Source organism: Gobio gobio, assembly GCF_949357685.1.
Source record: "Gobio gobio genome assembly, chromosome: 3".
Taxonomy (NCBI): Eukaryota; Metazoa; Chordata; class Actinopteri; order Cypriniformes; family Gobionidae; genus Gobio; species Gobio gobio.
In genome coordinates this window covers 14,434,975-14,450,409 of record NC_137099.1, presented here as the reverse complement: position 1 = coordinate 14,450,409, position 15,435 = coordinate 14,434,975, and the positions used below count along the sequence as shown (strand labels likewise).

Sequence of the window (15,435 nt, the reverse complement as noted above, 5' to 3'; positions counted from 1 at the left end):
GGCTTGTAAGGCAGCGTTTTTGCATGAAGGTAGGCCTACCTCATGAAACTTCATGGGCAGTGTAACCATTTAATGATCCACAGCAAAGAGAGAGCTTTGGTGAGAACCAAACAAATATTTAATTACTACATTAGTAATTTCTCGTTAGAAATGACATCAGAAGTGGAAATTGTTGGTAAAAAACGTATATTTACACACAAACTGACCAGCAAACGCAACTTTTGGACGGCATTTTTTCTCCCTAGCTCAACTGTCACAGAATGGAAAGCACAGGATTGTGGGATATCAAAGGCAGCGAAGGATACATAAATGCTGCCTCGAAAATCGATCAGATGAAGGTACAGGAGACAGGAAGTGAAGCTAACATTAGATTCGGACGTGCCTTGATGCCTTCCTGCCTTGAAATGTGTCCTCCGAAGGCAGCATTTTCCGCGTCCGAAAACCTAAGCAGCTGACTCGTTGCCTCGCTGCCTTATCAGACAATGGCTTGTAAGGCAGCGTTTGTGCTTGAAGGCACCTAACGAAACTAATTTTGGACAGACTTCTTAGGCAGTGTAAACGTTAAATGATCTACAGCAAAATAGAGAGAGCTTGGTGAGAACTAAACATGCCATCTTTCTTTTTCCATCTCAACTGTCACAGAATGGAAAGCACAGGATTGTGGGACATCAAAGGCAGCGAAGGATACATATATGCTGCCTTTAAAACTCCATCAAATGAAGGTCTCTCAGGAGACAAGAAGTGAAGCTAACATTAGATTCGGACGTGCCTTGGTGCCTTCCTACCTTGAAATGTGTCCTCCGAAGGCAGCATTTTCCAGGTTTCGGATGCAGCCATTGTGTGCGTCTCAGTCACCTCTCTAGTTCAGGCATCCTTGATCAGTAACCTGGCTACTGAACTAGGGAGCTGATTGAGACCCTTTGTCCTCAAAGTTGATGTGTTAGAAGCAGGAAAAATGGGCAAGCGTGAGAATTTGAGCGAGTTTGACAAGGGACAAATGGTGGCTAGATGACTGGGTCAGAGCATCTCCAAAACTGCAGCTCTTGTGGGGTGTTCCCAGTCTGTAGTGGTCAGTATCTATCAAAAGTGGTCCAGGGGCGGCCAAGGTTCATTGATGCATGTGGGGAGCGAAGGCTGGTGTGGTACAGACGAGCTACTGTAGCTCAGATTGCACAAGAAGTTAATGCTGGTTCTGATAGAAAGGTGTCAGAATACACAGTGCATTGCAGTTTGTTGTGTATGGGGCTGCATAGCCGCAGACCAGTCAGGGTGCCCATGCTGACCCCTGTCCACTGCCGAAAGTGGCAAAAGTGGGCACGTGAGCATCAGAACTGGACCACGGAGCAATGGAAAAAGGTGGCCTGGTCTGCTGAATCACGTTTTCTTTTGTCACGGGTGCGTTTGCGTCGCTACCTGGTCAGGTAACAATATTAGGAAGGTGGTCATAATGATATGCCTGATCGATAATATTCCAGAGAACAAAGATGCAGTTCACTGAACACATGTTGACCTTTTGTGACAACATGCCCCGCTATTAGGTCAGTTGCTGAACTTTGAGTAAAACAATGCTTAAAAAACAATGTATATGCCTCGTTGACTTTTCTATTAGGTTACTTTATTTAGCGTCCACAACGATGAATAAAGTGACAAAAATATCTACGGCCAATAATTTTGTTTACAAGAAAAAACTGACGACTATGCTCGTTTTATAGACTTGTGTTCAGTGTAACGCGTGTGGTGTTGATGCTCTGCACTGAGATCAGATACAGAAGTGCTGCTGATGCTGTTCAGTTTAAGAGCAGGATGCGTGAACAGTCGTCACGAGACCGCCGCGCGCAACTCCCTCACTACAGTATCAAACCGATACACATTATGGATACTCTGTCCTTTATTTAAATGCATATTGTGGTGTTTAAACCTTAAAGGCGCAGAAGATGGGGGATAAGTTCGAGTTGCTGAAGACACCTGTCAATAGGACAGCTGCGCGGAAGAAGAACAAGAATGAGAAACTGCGATTACGCGTCGTCTTCTTAGACGACAGCGAGAGAGTTTTCGAGGTGGAGGTGAGAAATTATATTTATATTTATATAGACCGGGGCAAGTTGTCACAGTGGGGCTATGTCTCTAACTATAAGGTCCACAAATGCTTGTTTTCTATAGCAGTAGTGGTTTTGTATGCAGATTTCGAACACATTTTTCAAACATGCAAGAATATTTTTTGTGAATTTTTGTCTCCAAACATTCAAATAGCATCTTTTTTTTTTTTTTTTTTTTTTTTTTGCTATACTGTGTAAATAAAAACACTCTCTGACATGCATTCTGTATAATGAAGGTAGATTTGAACTGAAAAGTAAACCGTGTCAGGTTGGGTCAAGTTGGCACATGCATTACATATTGCCCAAATAATTGTTTTATTTACCTGTTACCATTTCACTTAGGTTTGATCAATTGTTCAAAATTGTTTTACAGTTTAAATTTGAGCCCATATGGTGTGACAACTCTATTGAGGCATGTTGTCACATAAAGGCATAATGTGTTCAGTGAACTGTATATTTTTCTTCTTTTTTTTCTGGGAAGTAAAAGTGTAGCTTTTTTTGTGGCTGAGACTTCAAGCTATTTGGCAATTGCTTTCCAAAATAACCCTAGCCTGTGAAATATTCAGTGGAGTAAAAAGTGTGACGACAAGCCTGGTCTACCCTATAATTACATTTTGTAGTGTTTCTTTCCCTGTCTATATTAAATAATCACTGAAGTATGTGTAGCTGGTAATACATAACATAAGACAATACATAATTTTGACGTTTAATATGTTTGCATTAAAGTTTCCTAATTTAAAAAGCAATTCATTAAAAATAGGCTATATTATTCGCCAACACATTATCCTTGTGGTCTAGTTTGTGTGTGTGTATGAGGGGTTATCTCACTTTTGCTCCAGCTGTGTTTTGCTTGTAAAGGAGCATCATTTCATGTCCCATTATCTGCTTGCTGCTTCTGCTTCATGGGGGATGCTCTGTGTGTATGTGTATGTGTGTGTACGTGCCTGGGGGTTTTCACTGCTTTTGCACAGCACAATCTTGTCCTACCAGTCAGAAACAGCAGGTGATATATAAAATCCGGGTGGTGGGGAGATGGGCAGGGAAAAAGGATGGATAGTGAGTGAATGAGTGAGTGTGAGTGAGTGAGTGAGAGAGTTAGTGCCCGTGAGGCATGTGTGTCTGAATAGGGGTAAATATCATGGCCTACACTGAACAGAAGCTTGTCCTGGCCTGATTCCAGAGAGCACGCCAGCATTCCCCTACACCCTCAGGCAAAACAGGCAATTAGTATAGAGGGAGTGAAAAAATACAAGAAATCGGAGAGAAAGATGTCAGGTTGTAGAGAGATGATCTGATGTTTTAATCGAAACTTGGTCAACAGAATGTAATTTCAGCATATTTAGTGGTGCTTGCTATTATTATTTTTTATTACTAAGGGCTATGTTTTTAAATCCCTATTCCTTAGTATTAAATAATCATAAGTCCTTAGATTGTGTGGATTGTTGATGAGAGCTGTACCATACTTGTCTAAGCAAAAGACTTAAAAACACATTATATTAAAAGAGGGAAATATCTGGTGACCAGAGTGTTTTAGTAACCAACTAACAATTGCATAATGCTTTAGTAAGGTGGCTACCATTTGTTATCATTAACTTAAATTAAAACTATCATTAACTTAAATTAAAATTTTCGTTAACTGAAATTCATCTGAAAATACAATAAAACATAAGATACAACTTGAAAAACTTAAACGAACATTAGAAATATTGCCTTGGCAAATAAATCAAATAAAATATGTCAAGCTTTGTGTACTAAAATTACTAAAACTGAAAAAAAGAAAAACCTAAACAGAAATTTGAAAATGACAAAAGCACATTAAATTACTAAAAACTAATCTAAAATTGAAATTAAAAACAAAGGCTAATTCAAAATATTAATAAATACCACACTCATACCACGCCTTTTTGTATGAATTATGCAATTTAATTAATAGTAAAATTCCATCAAATTGAATTGAATAATCCTTACGTATTTTAATACAATAATTGAACAATCCTTAATCAATTATTCAATTAAAATATGTAAGGGTTATTCAATTCAATTTTATAGAATTTTACTATTAAATAAATTGCGTAAATCTTAAAAAAAGGCTTAATTTTTTGTGTATAATAGTATATAAATAATTTTAAAATACGCTGCTACCCACATCATTCTGGCATCATGGCAACTTTTGCATGGACAAGCACATTGTCTGTATTATTTGATTGAATTCCCGACACAACTGGATTAAAGTGCATGTTCAATAATGATTCACTGTTGAAAATCACATTTATCCTTGACAAAAAAGCATCTGATTTGTGTTCACACGTATGTACAAAGTCTAATTCTGACGTAACTTCACCCTGCCATGAGATTCACAGATCCTTCTTTATTTTTGTACTGTGGTCTGTTTCAACCTCTCTATCTCACACTTGTTCCAGACTTTATCCCTCTATCTTCTTTTGTTCCTTGTCTTTGACAGGATAATGGGGAGGTTCTATACCCCGCTGTCACAGTAAATACAGTGTTTAGTGACACATCCTCACACACATATGTGCCCACAAACACACTCATCAGACAGCAACCCTGTATTTTGAGGCTGACTCAGTGAGCGTCTGACATCCCCATAATTCTGTTTGAGCAGTTCAGTAGCTGCAGATTCAATTACCAGAGAAAGTTGCTCTAACAGCCACATTCTGCTCAAATCGCATCACTATCTCATTAACAGCCACATCAAGTAATACAGATGAAAGAAAGAAGCAAATCCGAGGAGTAATTTCACAGTGACACTGCGGCCACATCACTCAAATGTCATTGATGCAGGCAGCACTGAGACCAGTGTAAAATGCCATGTATGTATAAAGCATTCTGTGGTTATTCTTCTTCATCTTCCTGCAGAGAAAGATTCTGGGTTCTGATTTCTTCAATAAGGTGTGTGGTCACCTAAAGCTGCTGGAGAAGGAGTACTTTGGCCTAGAGTTCCGTCACCATACTGGCAGCTATGTGAGTGCTTTGACCTGTCAGTGATGTCAATAACAGAGTCTAGCCCTTAAAGGAATAGTTCACCCTAAAAAGTAAGTATGTTGTCATCATTTGCTCACCCTCATGCCATGGAACACCATGTACCCATCCTCTGATGGCTACTTCCAGCAGGATAATGCACCATGTCACAAAGCTCAAATCATTTCAAATTGGTTTCTTGAACATGACAATGAGTTCACTGTACTAAAATGACCCCCACAGTCACCAGATCTCAACCCAATAGAGCATCTTTGGGATGTGGTGGAACGGGAGCTTCATGCCCTGGATGTGCATCCTACAAATCTCCATTAACTGCAAGATGCTATCCTATCAATATGGGCCAACATTTCTAAAGAATGCTTTCAGCACCTTGTTGAATCAATGCCATGTAGAATTAAGGCAGTTCTGAAGGCGAAAGGGGGTCAAACACAGTATTAGTATGGTGTTCCTAATAATCCTTTAGGTGAGTGTACATCAGTTTGTGCGTCTCTCAACAGTGTTCGGCAGCAGCGTCTACTTATACGAAACTGTAAGAACAGCACCGTTATTACCTCGCTAGTGAGAAATGTCATGTTTTTACTGATAAAATCGTCAGATCAACGCTGACAACACGTTTCTGTTCGATTGTGTGTCCACACTGTATGTGTGTGCGTAAGTGAGAGAGGGTGAAAAAGAGAGTAGGAGCTTTCCGTATATAACGGAGGCCAGCTAGTAGTCGCTGTGCGAGTAAACCTCACTCCTCTGATCTCAAGAGACGCTCTAGCGACTGACACTAGAGGTTGCAGTCTTTAGCCTCCTTGTTAGAGCATCCAACTTTCTTGCCGGCGGACCCGGGTTCGAGTCCCGCTTGGAGCGGGCAGTTCGAACAGGAGGGGTTACATTGGTGCCGTGACCGGGATGGGAGTGAGGTTTTGGGGGGGGTGAGTGTAACGGGGGCCAGCTAGTAGTTGCTGTGCGAGTAAACCTCACTCCTCTGATCTCAAGAGATGCTCTAGCGACTGATGCTAGAAGTTGCAGCCTGTAACCTCCTTGTTAGAGCGTCCGACTCTCATGCTGGCGGACCCGGGTTCGAGCCTCGCTTGGAGTGGGCAGTTCGAATAGGAAGGGTTACACGTACTTAATAAAATGTATTTTTGTGGCAAAAAACATGGAAGTAATTTGTCATTTTTATCCTATTGTTTACTGTATTTATTTGCTTGGTCAGTGTACTTGTGGGTTTGGGTTCTTTTGCTGTTATGAGCTGTAAGGACCATTGAAATAACTGAAAACATTTGGTGAAGTGATATGGAACTGTAATGCGAGACCTACCTGGAACTACTTTAGCTGTGCGTTTCCCTGAAAATAATTGCACACCTTAGAACGTTCGCCAGCCAATCAGATTCAAGCATTCAACAGCCCCGTAGTATAATTTTCAATAATGTAGTTGGTCATTCTTTTTCATGCAATTCACCCTTCGCCGCGAGTTTGATTGACAGGCGATCTGACCAATCTGCCGGTTTGTCCGACAAAGCAGTCAGGAGAGTTAGTAGATTAATGTCGGTGGACCTGAACTTGAGAAACGGTCTTTACTGACGTCTTTCCGCGGTTGAAACAATATTTATTTTAGTGTTCATTCATGTTAATTTGATGCTTATCAATGAACTAGAACAGGGTTCCTCAAATCTTAGCCTGGAGGTCCAATGCGCTGCAGAGTTTAGCTCCAACCCTAATCAAACCCACCTGAACATGCTAATCAATGTCTTCAGGTTCATTAGAAAACTACAGGTAGGTGAGTTTGATTAGGGTTGGAGCTAAACTCTGCAGCGCATTGGACCTCCAGGGTAAGATTTGAGGAACCGTGAACTAGAAGGAAGAGATGATCGGTTCACGGGCAGCTTTAACTGAGGCGCTACAGCGATCACGACACATTAAAGAGCCACAAAACGCTATTTGTGGTTTACATTTCTTTAAAAAAGACAATATTTTAAAGTTGAGACTTTGTTTCATATCAAAAGTAACTCGCTCTGTCCTGTCTGTCGGCGTGTTGTCAGTATCCTCTTTGCTCCGCGATGTATTTTTTCTACGTGAGAACATGTATATGTGGCGTGAGAGGCCCATGGCGTGTCGGACATAGCAACAGTAACTAAAGGGGGCGGGTCTTTGCGAACAGTCAATTATAATGAATGGGTTCTAGAACTTTCAAGCTTCAAAAAGGATGTAAAAGCACCATAAATGTGTCATAAAGTGGCCCATATGATGTGCGCTATATTTTGAGTAGCTAGCTTTCCATGATGAACTGACAGAAATTATAGCAATTGCTCAGTGAAAATTTTGAAATCCGCCAAATTCTTTGCAGAGAAGTAACGATGACCTTTTGAGTGCAAGTTTTTTAATCAGTTTATCCAGTTCACAAAACTGATCTGAATGAGTTGGTCACAAATCAAAACAGATCAACTCAGAGTCAATGATCTAATCATCTCATCTGAGTCAATGATCTCATTTTCAGTGAATAATGACTTTAAATTAAGTCTGTGGAAAATACAGAACTACACGAGGTTGAACAATGACAACATTTTCCTTTTTGGGTGAACTGTCCCTTGAAATAGTTGCTTTATCCACACTTGCCAAATGGATAGTTTTTTGCTTTTAAAAAATTAAATCAGGTCCTAATGTTTATTCTACAGGTCTGGCTTGAACTCCTGAAACCAGTGGCTAAGCAAATCAAAAGTGAGTTTTCTTGTGACAAAGTCCACTTGATTCTTTTTCAATGGATTATTTGTTCAGCAAATGCTTGTTAACTTATGCCAACCTATAATACTGGTGAATGGTGTGCCAAGTTTTATTATCAAGAAAATAGCTTATCACATATCACTTGATACACTTTTTTTTAGCATATCTGCTATGTATATAAATTAGAATAGAGGTAATTTCTCACAATCTCTCTTTCTCTCTCACACACACACACACCTACGGACAAATTTTAGCATCTCCAATTCACCTATACTGCATGTTTTTGGCATCTCAAAAAAATGATTCAGTGATTTAGAAATCCAACTTGCCCCCAAAACACTTTGACATAACACTCATTATACTGGCAATGTAGAAAACTCCATAAACAGCTAAAAATGCTGCTGATGCTTTTTTGCAAGTCAGCAGCATTTTTTGCAAATGAACATACTTTTGAAAATACATTAAATTACTGTATCTTGAGAATGTACCCCCCTGGCACATCTTACCCCACTTTCTAGATGCTTTCTGTATCCCCTTATATGAATATGTGTATGTGGGCTCAGAAGTTAGAATTCACCAATTACTGATTCAGTTCTTCTCGAGATTGAACCTTTTATTTACCATGTCAAATGTTTAAACATCACTACCCACTTGATCCTTTGCCATTAATTAATATTAAGATTATTAATAAAGTAGGTGTAAAGCTATTGTTGGGTCAAATAAGATTGTGTACTTCCCATAGATACCAGTGATGTGGCGTTCCATTTTATTGTGAAGTTTTTCCCTCCTGACCCAGGACAACTGCAGAGAGGCTTAACCAGGTAAACCACAATCACATGATTGTCTGATAAATAGTCTGATAAATAGATGGTGATAGGTGATATGCGTTCAGTCTGACTGCTGCCTCTTTTATACAGGTATCTGTTTGCCCTTCAGATCAAACAGGATCTGTCAAATGGCAGCCTCACCTGTAACGATAACAGCGCCGCCCTGCTGGTCTCTCATATACTGCAAGGTATCTCCTTGTACCTCATTGAACGTTTATATGCATCAAAATACAACACTTCCAAATTGTATCTGTTTGATTATCATATACACTTTACTGTTTTCCCTCTCTATCCCCCTTTGTAGCAGAAATTGGGGATTATGACGATGAGTTAGATGCTCATCATCTTGAAAATAAGCAATATGTGCCAAACCAGGAGTACTTGGACCACAAAATCATTCGCTTTCACAAAAAGCACAGGTAACATTCAGCTACACGCTGTATGAGCATACACTCTAAAAAAAATGGCACCAAAAATGGTTCTTGGCTCGTAATCATAGGGGAACCTTTTTAAGTGCTATATAGCACCAATTTTGGTGCTTCAGTGGTTCTTCACTGGTTCTTTGACTAAGGTGCTATATATCGCCGCTAACTATGGTGCTATATAGCACCGCTAGCATATACAGAACATGTTAAGATATGGTGCTATATAGCACCGCTACCATATACAGAACATGTTAAGATATGGTGCTATATAGCACCAGAAGTGGTTCCTCTATGATTACGACGAAGAACCATTTTTGGTGCCATATAGAACCTTTTTTTTTAGAGTATACCAACATTATAATATTCCCATTAACAGCTTTTATAATATACCTTATGACATTAGAATTTGAACATCTTTAATTTTGTCCATTAACTTTAATTTTGGTGACAGAGGTCACACTCCTGCTGAATCAGATGTGCATTTGCTGGAGGTTGCCCGCAAAATGGACATGTACGGGATCCGCCCTCATCCTGCCCATGATGGAGAAGGCATGAGAATCAACCTCGCTGTCACACATATGGGGGTTCTCGTTTTTCAGGTACTGCACAATAATTGAACGTATAATTTGAGAAATGCATCAAAACAAATATACACAACCTTACGTGCAGCAAATAAATCTAAACTCTCTCTTACATGTTTAAATATTTAACATCTTATACCGTTATCAGGGAAACACAAAGATCAATACCTTCAGCTGGGCCAAGATCCGTAAGCTGAGCTTCAAGAGGAAACATTTCCTTATTAAACTCCACACTGAATCTGGGGTGAGACACAAACAATCCCTCAATTATGACCACTGTTTGGAAAATGGGATTCAATAGTTCCTCTGCAACACTTGAAACTATATTTATCTTCATATATTATATCTGCAACATTAGTGCTGACTAGATTTACATTTAGTCATTTAGCAGACGTTTTTATCCAAAGCTGGCAGACTTACAAATGAGGAACAGCACAAGCAATTTATCATGAGAGACAACAATGTAATAGAAAAGAAAGATAAACCACACACAAAAAAGAAGGCAGATGCACAACTTTAGTTTATCCTCTTAAATAATCAGCACAAATTAAATAGTAAAAATTTACTTTTACATGTATGCTGAGGCTTCTTTAAATTGCATCCAAGATACACATTTGATCAGTTAATTTATTCTCTCCATGGGAATCAAACCCATGACTTTGATGTTGCTAGCGGAGGCCTCCACTTTTGAGCTACACGAAGGGAAAATGTGAAATATTTAATATTAAAATCTCATTGATATTGGAATGTATTTCTAATAAGCTAGCATTAGTCTGAAAGTATTTAAGTCTGAAAATGCTTTAACAATCTTAATCTGTCATTCACTCAATTCTTAATGTGCTAGCCTTCGAGGAGGGACACTGTTGAGTTTTCCATGGCCAGCAGAGATGTGTGTAAGGCGTTTTGGAAAATGTGTGTGGAGTATCACGCTTTCTTCAGACTTGCTGAGGAGCCCAAGTCACATCAAAAGTCAATTCTGTCCAGCAAAGGATCCAGTTTCAGATACAGGTATGTGTGTGAGAGAGAATGACTTTAAATTTGTGCAATGCAATAAGATTTTATGCTATGATCCTTACTAATCATCTTCCTTAAACCCTCTGAGAGTCTGGAATGAAGATATTAAATAGAGCAGTTCAAATCTTCTTTTATGAACACACAACTAGAGACTTTGGTTTATATGTATGCAAGTGATTTAGTGCGAGTTGACGATAATCGACAGTAACCATTGGGGACATTACATTATGTGTATAGCGATATGACAAAGTTGAGAATACTTTAACTTGATGCAAATGAGCAGCAATGTGTCAACACATGTCTCTGCCCACATACATGAAAAATGATGTGTAGAAAACCGTGTCAGAAACTGTCAGCATTCTGAGGGAGAGTGAGAGTGATTCATGTATTGACAAACATTCGTCTTGTTGAGGATATGATGCGTCATGGACTGCTGGATTCTATATACACATGCACAAGAACATACATTTTTAGCAGTATGAAAACTGCTTGTAAAAATAGAATGGTGTTTTGTTTTTATAATTTTTATAATACTTTATTCAGCAAGGACGCATTAAACATATCAAAAATGACTGTAAAGACTTTTACAATGTTATCGAAAAAGAAATCTATTTCTATTCCTGAAAACAATTTTCAGTCTCCATAAAAATATTAAGCAACACAACTGTTTTCAGTATTAATAATAATAAGAAATGTTTCTTGAGCACAAAATCAGCATTTAAATTGTAATAACATTTCACAATATTACTTTTTTTAAGTACTTAGGGTCAACAGTCCAGAGCAATGGGGAGTGTGGAAAAGAGTACCAGCAAGAATGAAAGGAAAGGTGCACAGGACAGTAGTGAGACCAGCGATATTGTATGGTTTGGAGACAGTGGCACTGAGGAAAAGACAGGAGGAAGAGCTAGAGGTAGCAGAGCTGAAGATGTTGAGGTTCTCTTTGGGAGTGGCAAGGATGGATAGGATCAGGAATGAGTACAGCAGGTGTGAGATGTTTTGGAGACAAAGTTAGAGAGGCCAGGTTGAGATGGTTTGGACATGTTCAGAGGAGGGAGAGTGAATATATCGGTAAAAGGATGCTGAGGTTAGAGCTGCCAGGTTTATGGATGTAGTGAAGGAGGACATGAAGGTTGTCGGTCTGAGAGAAGAGGATGCAGGGGATAGGGCTAGATGGAGGCAGATGATTCGCTGTGGCGACCTCTGAAGGGAACAACCGAAAGGAAAAGAAGAAGAACAATATTACTTTTCACTAGGTTTTTGATCAAATAAAAGCAGCCTTGGTGAGCATTAGGAGGCTTATTTCCAAAATATTACCAACCCCAATGGTAGTGTATTCCAGCCCATTAGTGATCAGATTTTCAAATCTCTAGCCAGTTATGCAACCCACAAATAATGTAACCCATCCAGTGGCAAGAAAATCCAAATATTCAAGAAAATCACGATGATATTCTTTTTGCATCATACACATCAGCAACAATTGTCTTGTAATAAATCTTTTTATGCTTATGATTGTGGTATTGTAGTGGCAGGACACAGAAGCAACTTCTTCAGTGTGTGGGCTCTGGAGACAAGAAACATTTGCCTTTCGAAAGGTAAGATTTTATGTTGGGTGTTGTGATTTAAAGAGAAAACATTTGTGCATAAATTCTGTGTGTAATTTCTGTGCGTCTATAGTGGGACTGAAGGGAATAGCAAAAATTTTATAGAATGGTTTCCCAAAACACTCTTGCTGTCTTCTATTGGATTAGACAATTAGGTAGCCTTACCTAACACCACTGGTTGGGTCAATGTTACTATATTGAGCCACTCAAACAAAGCACACTTCTGAAACCTACAATGTCATGGACAGACAAATGATGACCATTCCAAATCCGCAAGACCACAAGTACACTTCAGGGGCACCATTTGGTACAGGAACTAACAGAAAAATGTGGCCACAAAAGTCATCCAACAAATGGTTTGAAGTTGTCTCTGAACATTAAACTGGGAAAAATTGGCCTTCATGCGCTGCCAAAGCCAGAACAAAACAGCATTATGGGAGGAAGCTATTTCACTATATTTCTGCTGTTCCATAAGCGCCATCTACTGTCAAAAGCCCTATTCGGAAAGTAATTGTTTCTTGTGGGGTCGTAAGGTATTTTCATCATTGTCAGGGGGTAGTCAGTGTTTTCTCCCACCACCCGTGTAAAAATCCCCGGCCAAATTACCTACTGTTTTTAGACAAACACCAAGGACGTGTGGTAATTTAATTGACGTCCGAATCCACATCTCTGAGTTTTCAAGATGAGATCACTTCAAAATTCACTGTTTATATCCTTTTTGACCACTGCAGAGCACCGTACGGTTGCGCTTTGCTGTAATTTGGATGCATTTTAAAGATCTAGACTTTCATTACTGAAATGCTGGCAAGTACAAAAGCAATATTTCATCACCGCTCAAAAAATAAAAAGAAGAAAAGCACATAAATATTTCAAATGGGCCGTTATTACGGCAGCAATTATATATGTTAAATATAATATATGTGCAGGTCTTAAAAGCCTTCAAATTGATTTTTAAAAAGGTACATGTACAGGTGATTTAATAAATAATTTTGCATATTTTTAATGCCTAACAATTAACTTGTCCATATCTTTTCATTTAATTGGAAAATTCATGTATACAATATTATCTCTATATTTTGATGTTTTAATTAAGTAATGATTTATAAAAAAAGAAAACTAAAACTAGTGTGAAATAAATGTTAAAAGCAGGAATAAGAGCGCTGCAAACTGCCTCTCTCGTTAAAACTCGCTCCCTCTCTTGTACACCAGCCTCTATCCTCATTGGATTTTGTAAAATTGGAAATTTTTCCTCATTGGAAATTGTATTTTAGTTGTCAGTATATGCTTTAGCGTTACTGCATTAATGATAGACACAGGTACAGTAGGTATTTGATATATTGGCACTAACACACCCACCTTTATCATATTTATTGTGCTTGATTTAAAATAAAAGGTGCTTTAAAAAGTCCTTGAATCTGGTGTTAATGAAAGAGTGTGAACCCTGTCTTTCAGTTCCTCTTTTGTCAGTGCACATAAAAAAAACTAATTGCCAAAGTGTGATTCATCTTGCTCTATTTGTTTACCACTAGCAAATGCTGATGATGTTTTATTCTCCTACTAACTTGCGTTGTAGCCTACGATTCAATAGCTGTCATCATCGTACAGTCTACATACATGTCGTTCCCATGTTTATTAGATCCATGTCGTACAGTGCGATTTGTAACAATCTTATAGGATTGCTGAAATCGCACAGTCTGTAGCAAGCATGAGTTACAAGAAAAGATTCTTTAGGAAATTGAACAGTGCTGTAGGGGTTTGTTTTTCACCACATCTACAACCTGTTTTTTTTTTTTCCAGAACTTACCGCAAGTCTGAATATGACCCTCGACAATACAGATCCTCTCCTGACATACTGACTGACGTCTCTAAGCAGGTATTGTACTTGTTATTTACATTTCAGATGTGTTTTTGGATCCTGTTTCTCACATGATTGTTTCTCACATAGCTGTACGAGCATCTACCTCACGACCCAACTGTTGCTGGGCAACACCGCGAACAGACAGGCGTAGCAAAGCGCAGCCTATCTGCGGTGGAAGTCATGTTCCCTAATGAGCTCGAGCGTTCCAGGCCCTTGTCAAGAAATCCTGCCTTCTCAAGCAATTCTGCCTCGCCCAAGCTTCGTTCCCTGTCTACATCAGGAGTAGAACATCGTGGTAGAGGAGCCCAGAGACTGAAGGCAAAGAGACGATTGTCTCCTAACGCCCAGCATCTCGTGCTCCTCTATCCTAACACGCCCCACCTCCAGTTCCACCCTGTGCTGCCCACTTTCCCACTCGCCACTCACCCGTACCTACTGCAAGACCACACGTCTTCATCTCTAGACCGCCTCCCTCAAACCCATCACAATGTGCCTCTGCAATACATGCCTAGACAAATTGCCCACTCGTCCTTGCCGTCCTCTTGCTTGTCGCCACAACTTCAGAAGCAGCAGGAAAGGCACCGTCCTGCTGGCCTGGGATTAGCCGAATCGAGACTGTACCCCAGAGGAGGACTAGGGCTGAGGGCTGGGTTGAATAGGAAACTGGACTTGAGTAGAGTGGAAGCAGGCCATTACAGCGACGACTCCACCTTTCAGACTGGCTTGCCGCGTCGAGCCACAAGCCAACCAGACTTCAAATTCCAGCGACCTACACTTGCCTCAAACGCCGCTGCATACGCATCCGAGTATCGTCCGCTGGGATATTATCCACACCTTTCTCGACACCATGGTCCTGCTAGGCCCACCTACCTTCCTTTAAGTCCTGTCCCTCTCCCGGAAAGACCAACTTCTTTATGTGTCCTCGGCACAGGTAGTTATAGTGATTCGGATTCAGACACGTTCTACCCATACTTTCCTGCATTGGGTAAAGTGGTACGTTCTGGACCCCTGGCACGCATGCGCTTCTCTTCTGGAAGCCTCCAACTTGATGAAGAGGATGGAGAGGATGAAGACTCTGACTGCCCGAATGATCAGGAAAACACAACTCTTGCCACTGTTAAGGTGATGAAGTTGTAGTAGCCATGCTCAGAATTTGATGGGGTTCAACAAATAATATAAACTTTTAAAGGGATAGTTCACCCAAAAATGAAAATTACCCCATGATTTACTCACCCTTAAATTGACTAAATGGACTGCATTTATATAGCGCTTTCAATAGACCTATGACCACCCAAAGCGCTTTACATATTGCCTCACATTCACG

General features: G+C 39.8%; 1 protein-coding gene across 1 annotated transcript; it reads left to right on the top strand.

The window, feature by feature from the left end:
* Nucleotides 1-1,934: 1,934 nt before the first annotated feature.
* On the top strand, nt 1,935-15,248 carry LOC307124363 (FERM domain-containing protein 7; the record flags this gene model as incomplete). Its single annotated transcript, XM_079813510.1, has 12 exons — nt 1,935-2,063; nt 4,974-5,078; nt 7,760-7,802; nt 8,548-8,626; nt 8,723-8,820; nt 8,937-9,051; nt 9,509-9,656; nt 9,787-9,882; nt 10,483-10,646; nt 12,176-12,244; nt 14,051-14,126; nt 14,199-15,248. 12 exons carry the CDS (start codon nt 1,935-1,937, stop codon nt 15,246-15,248), a joined length of 2,172 nt encoding a protein of 723 aa, XP_079669636.1.
* Nucleotides 15,249-15,435: the final 187 nt, after the last annotated feature.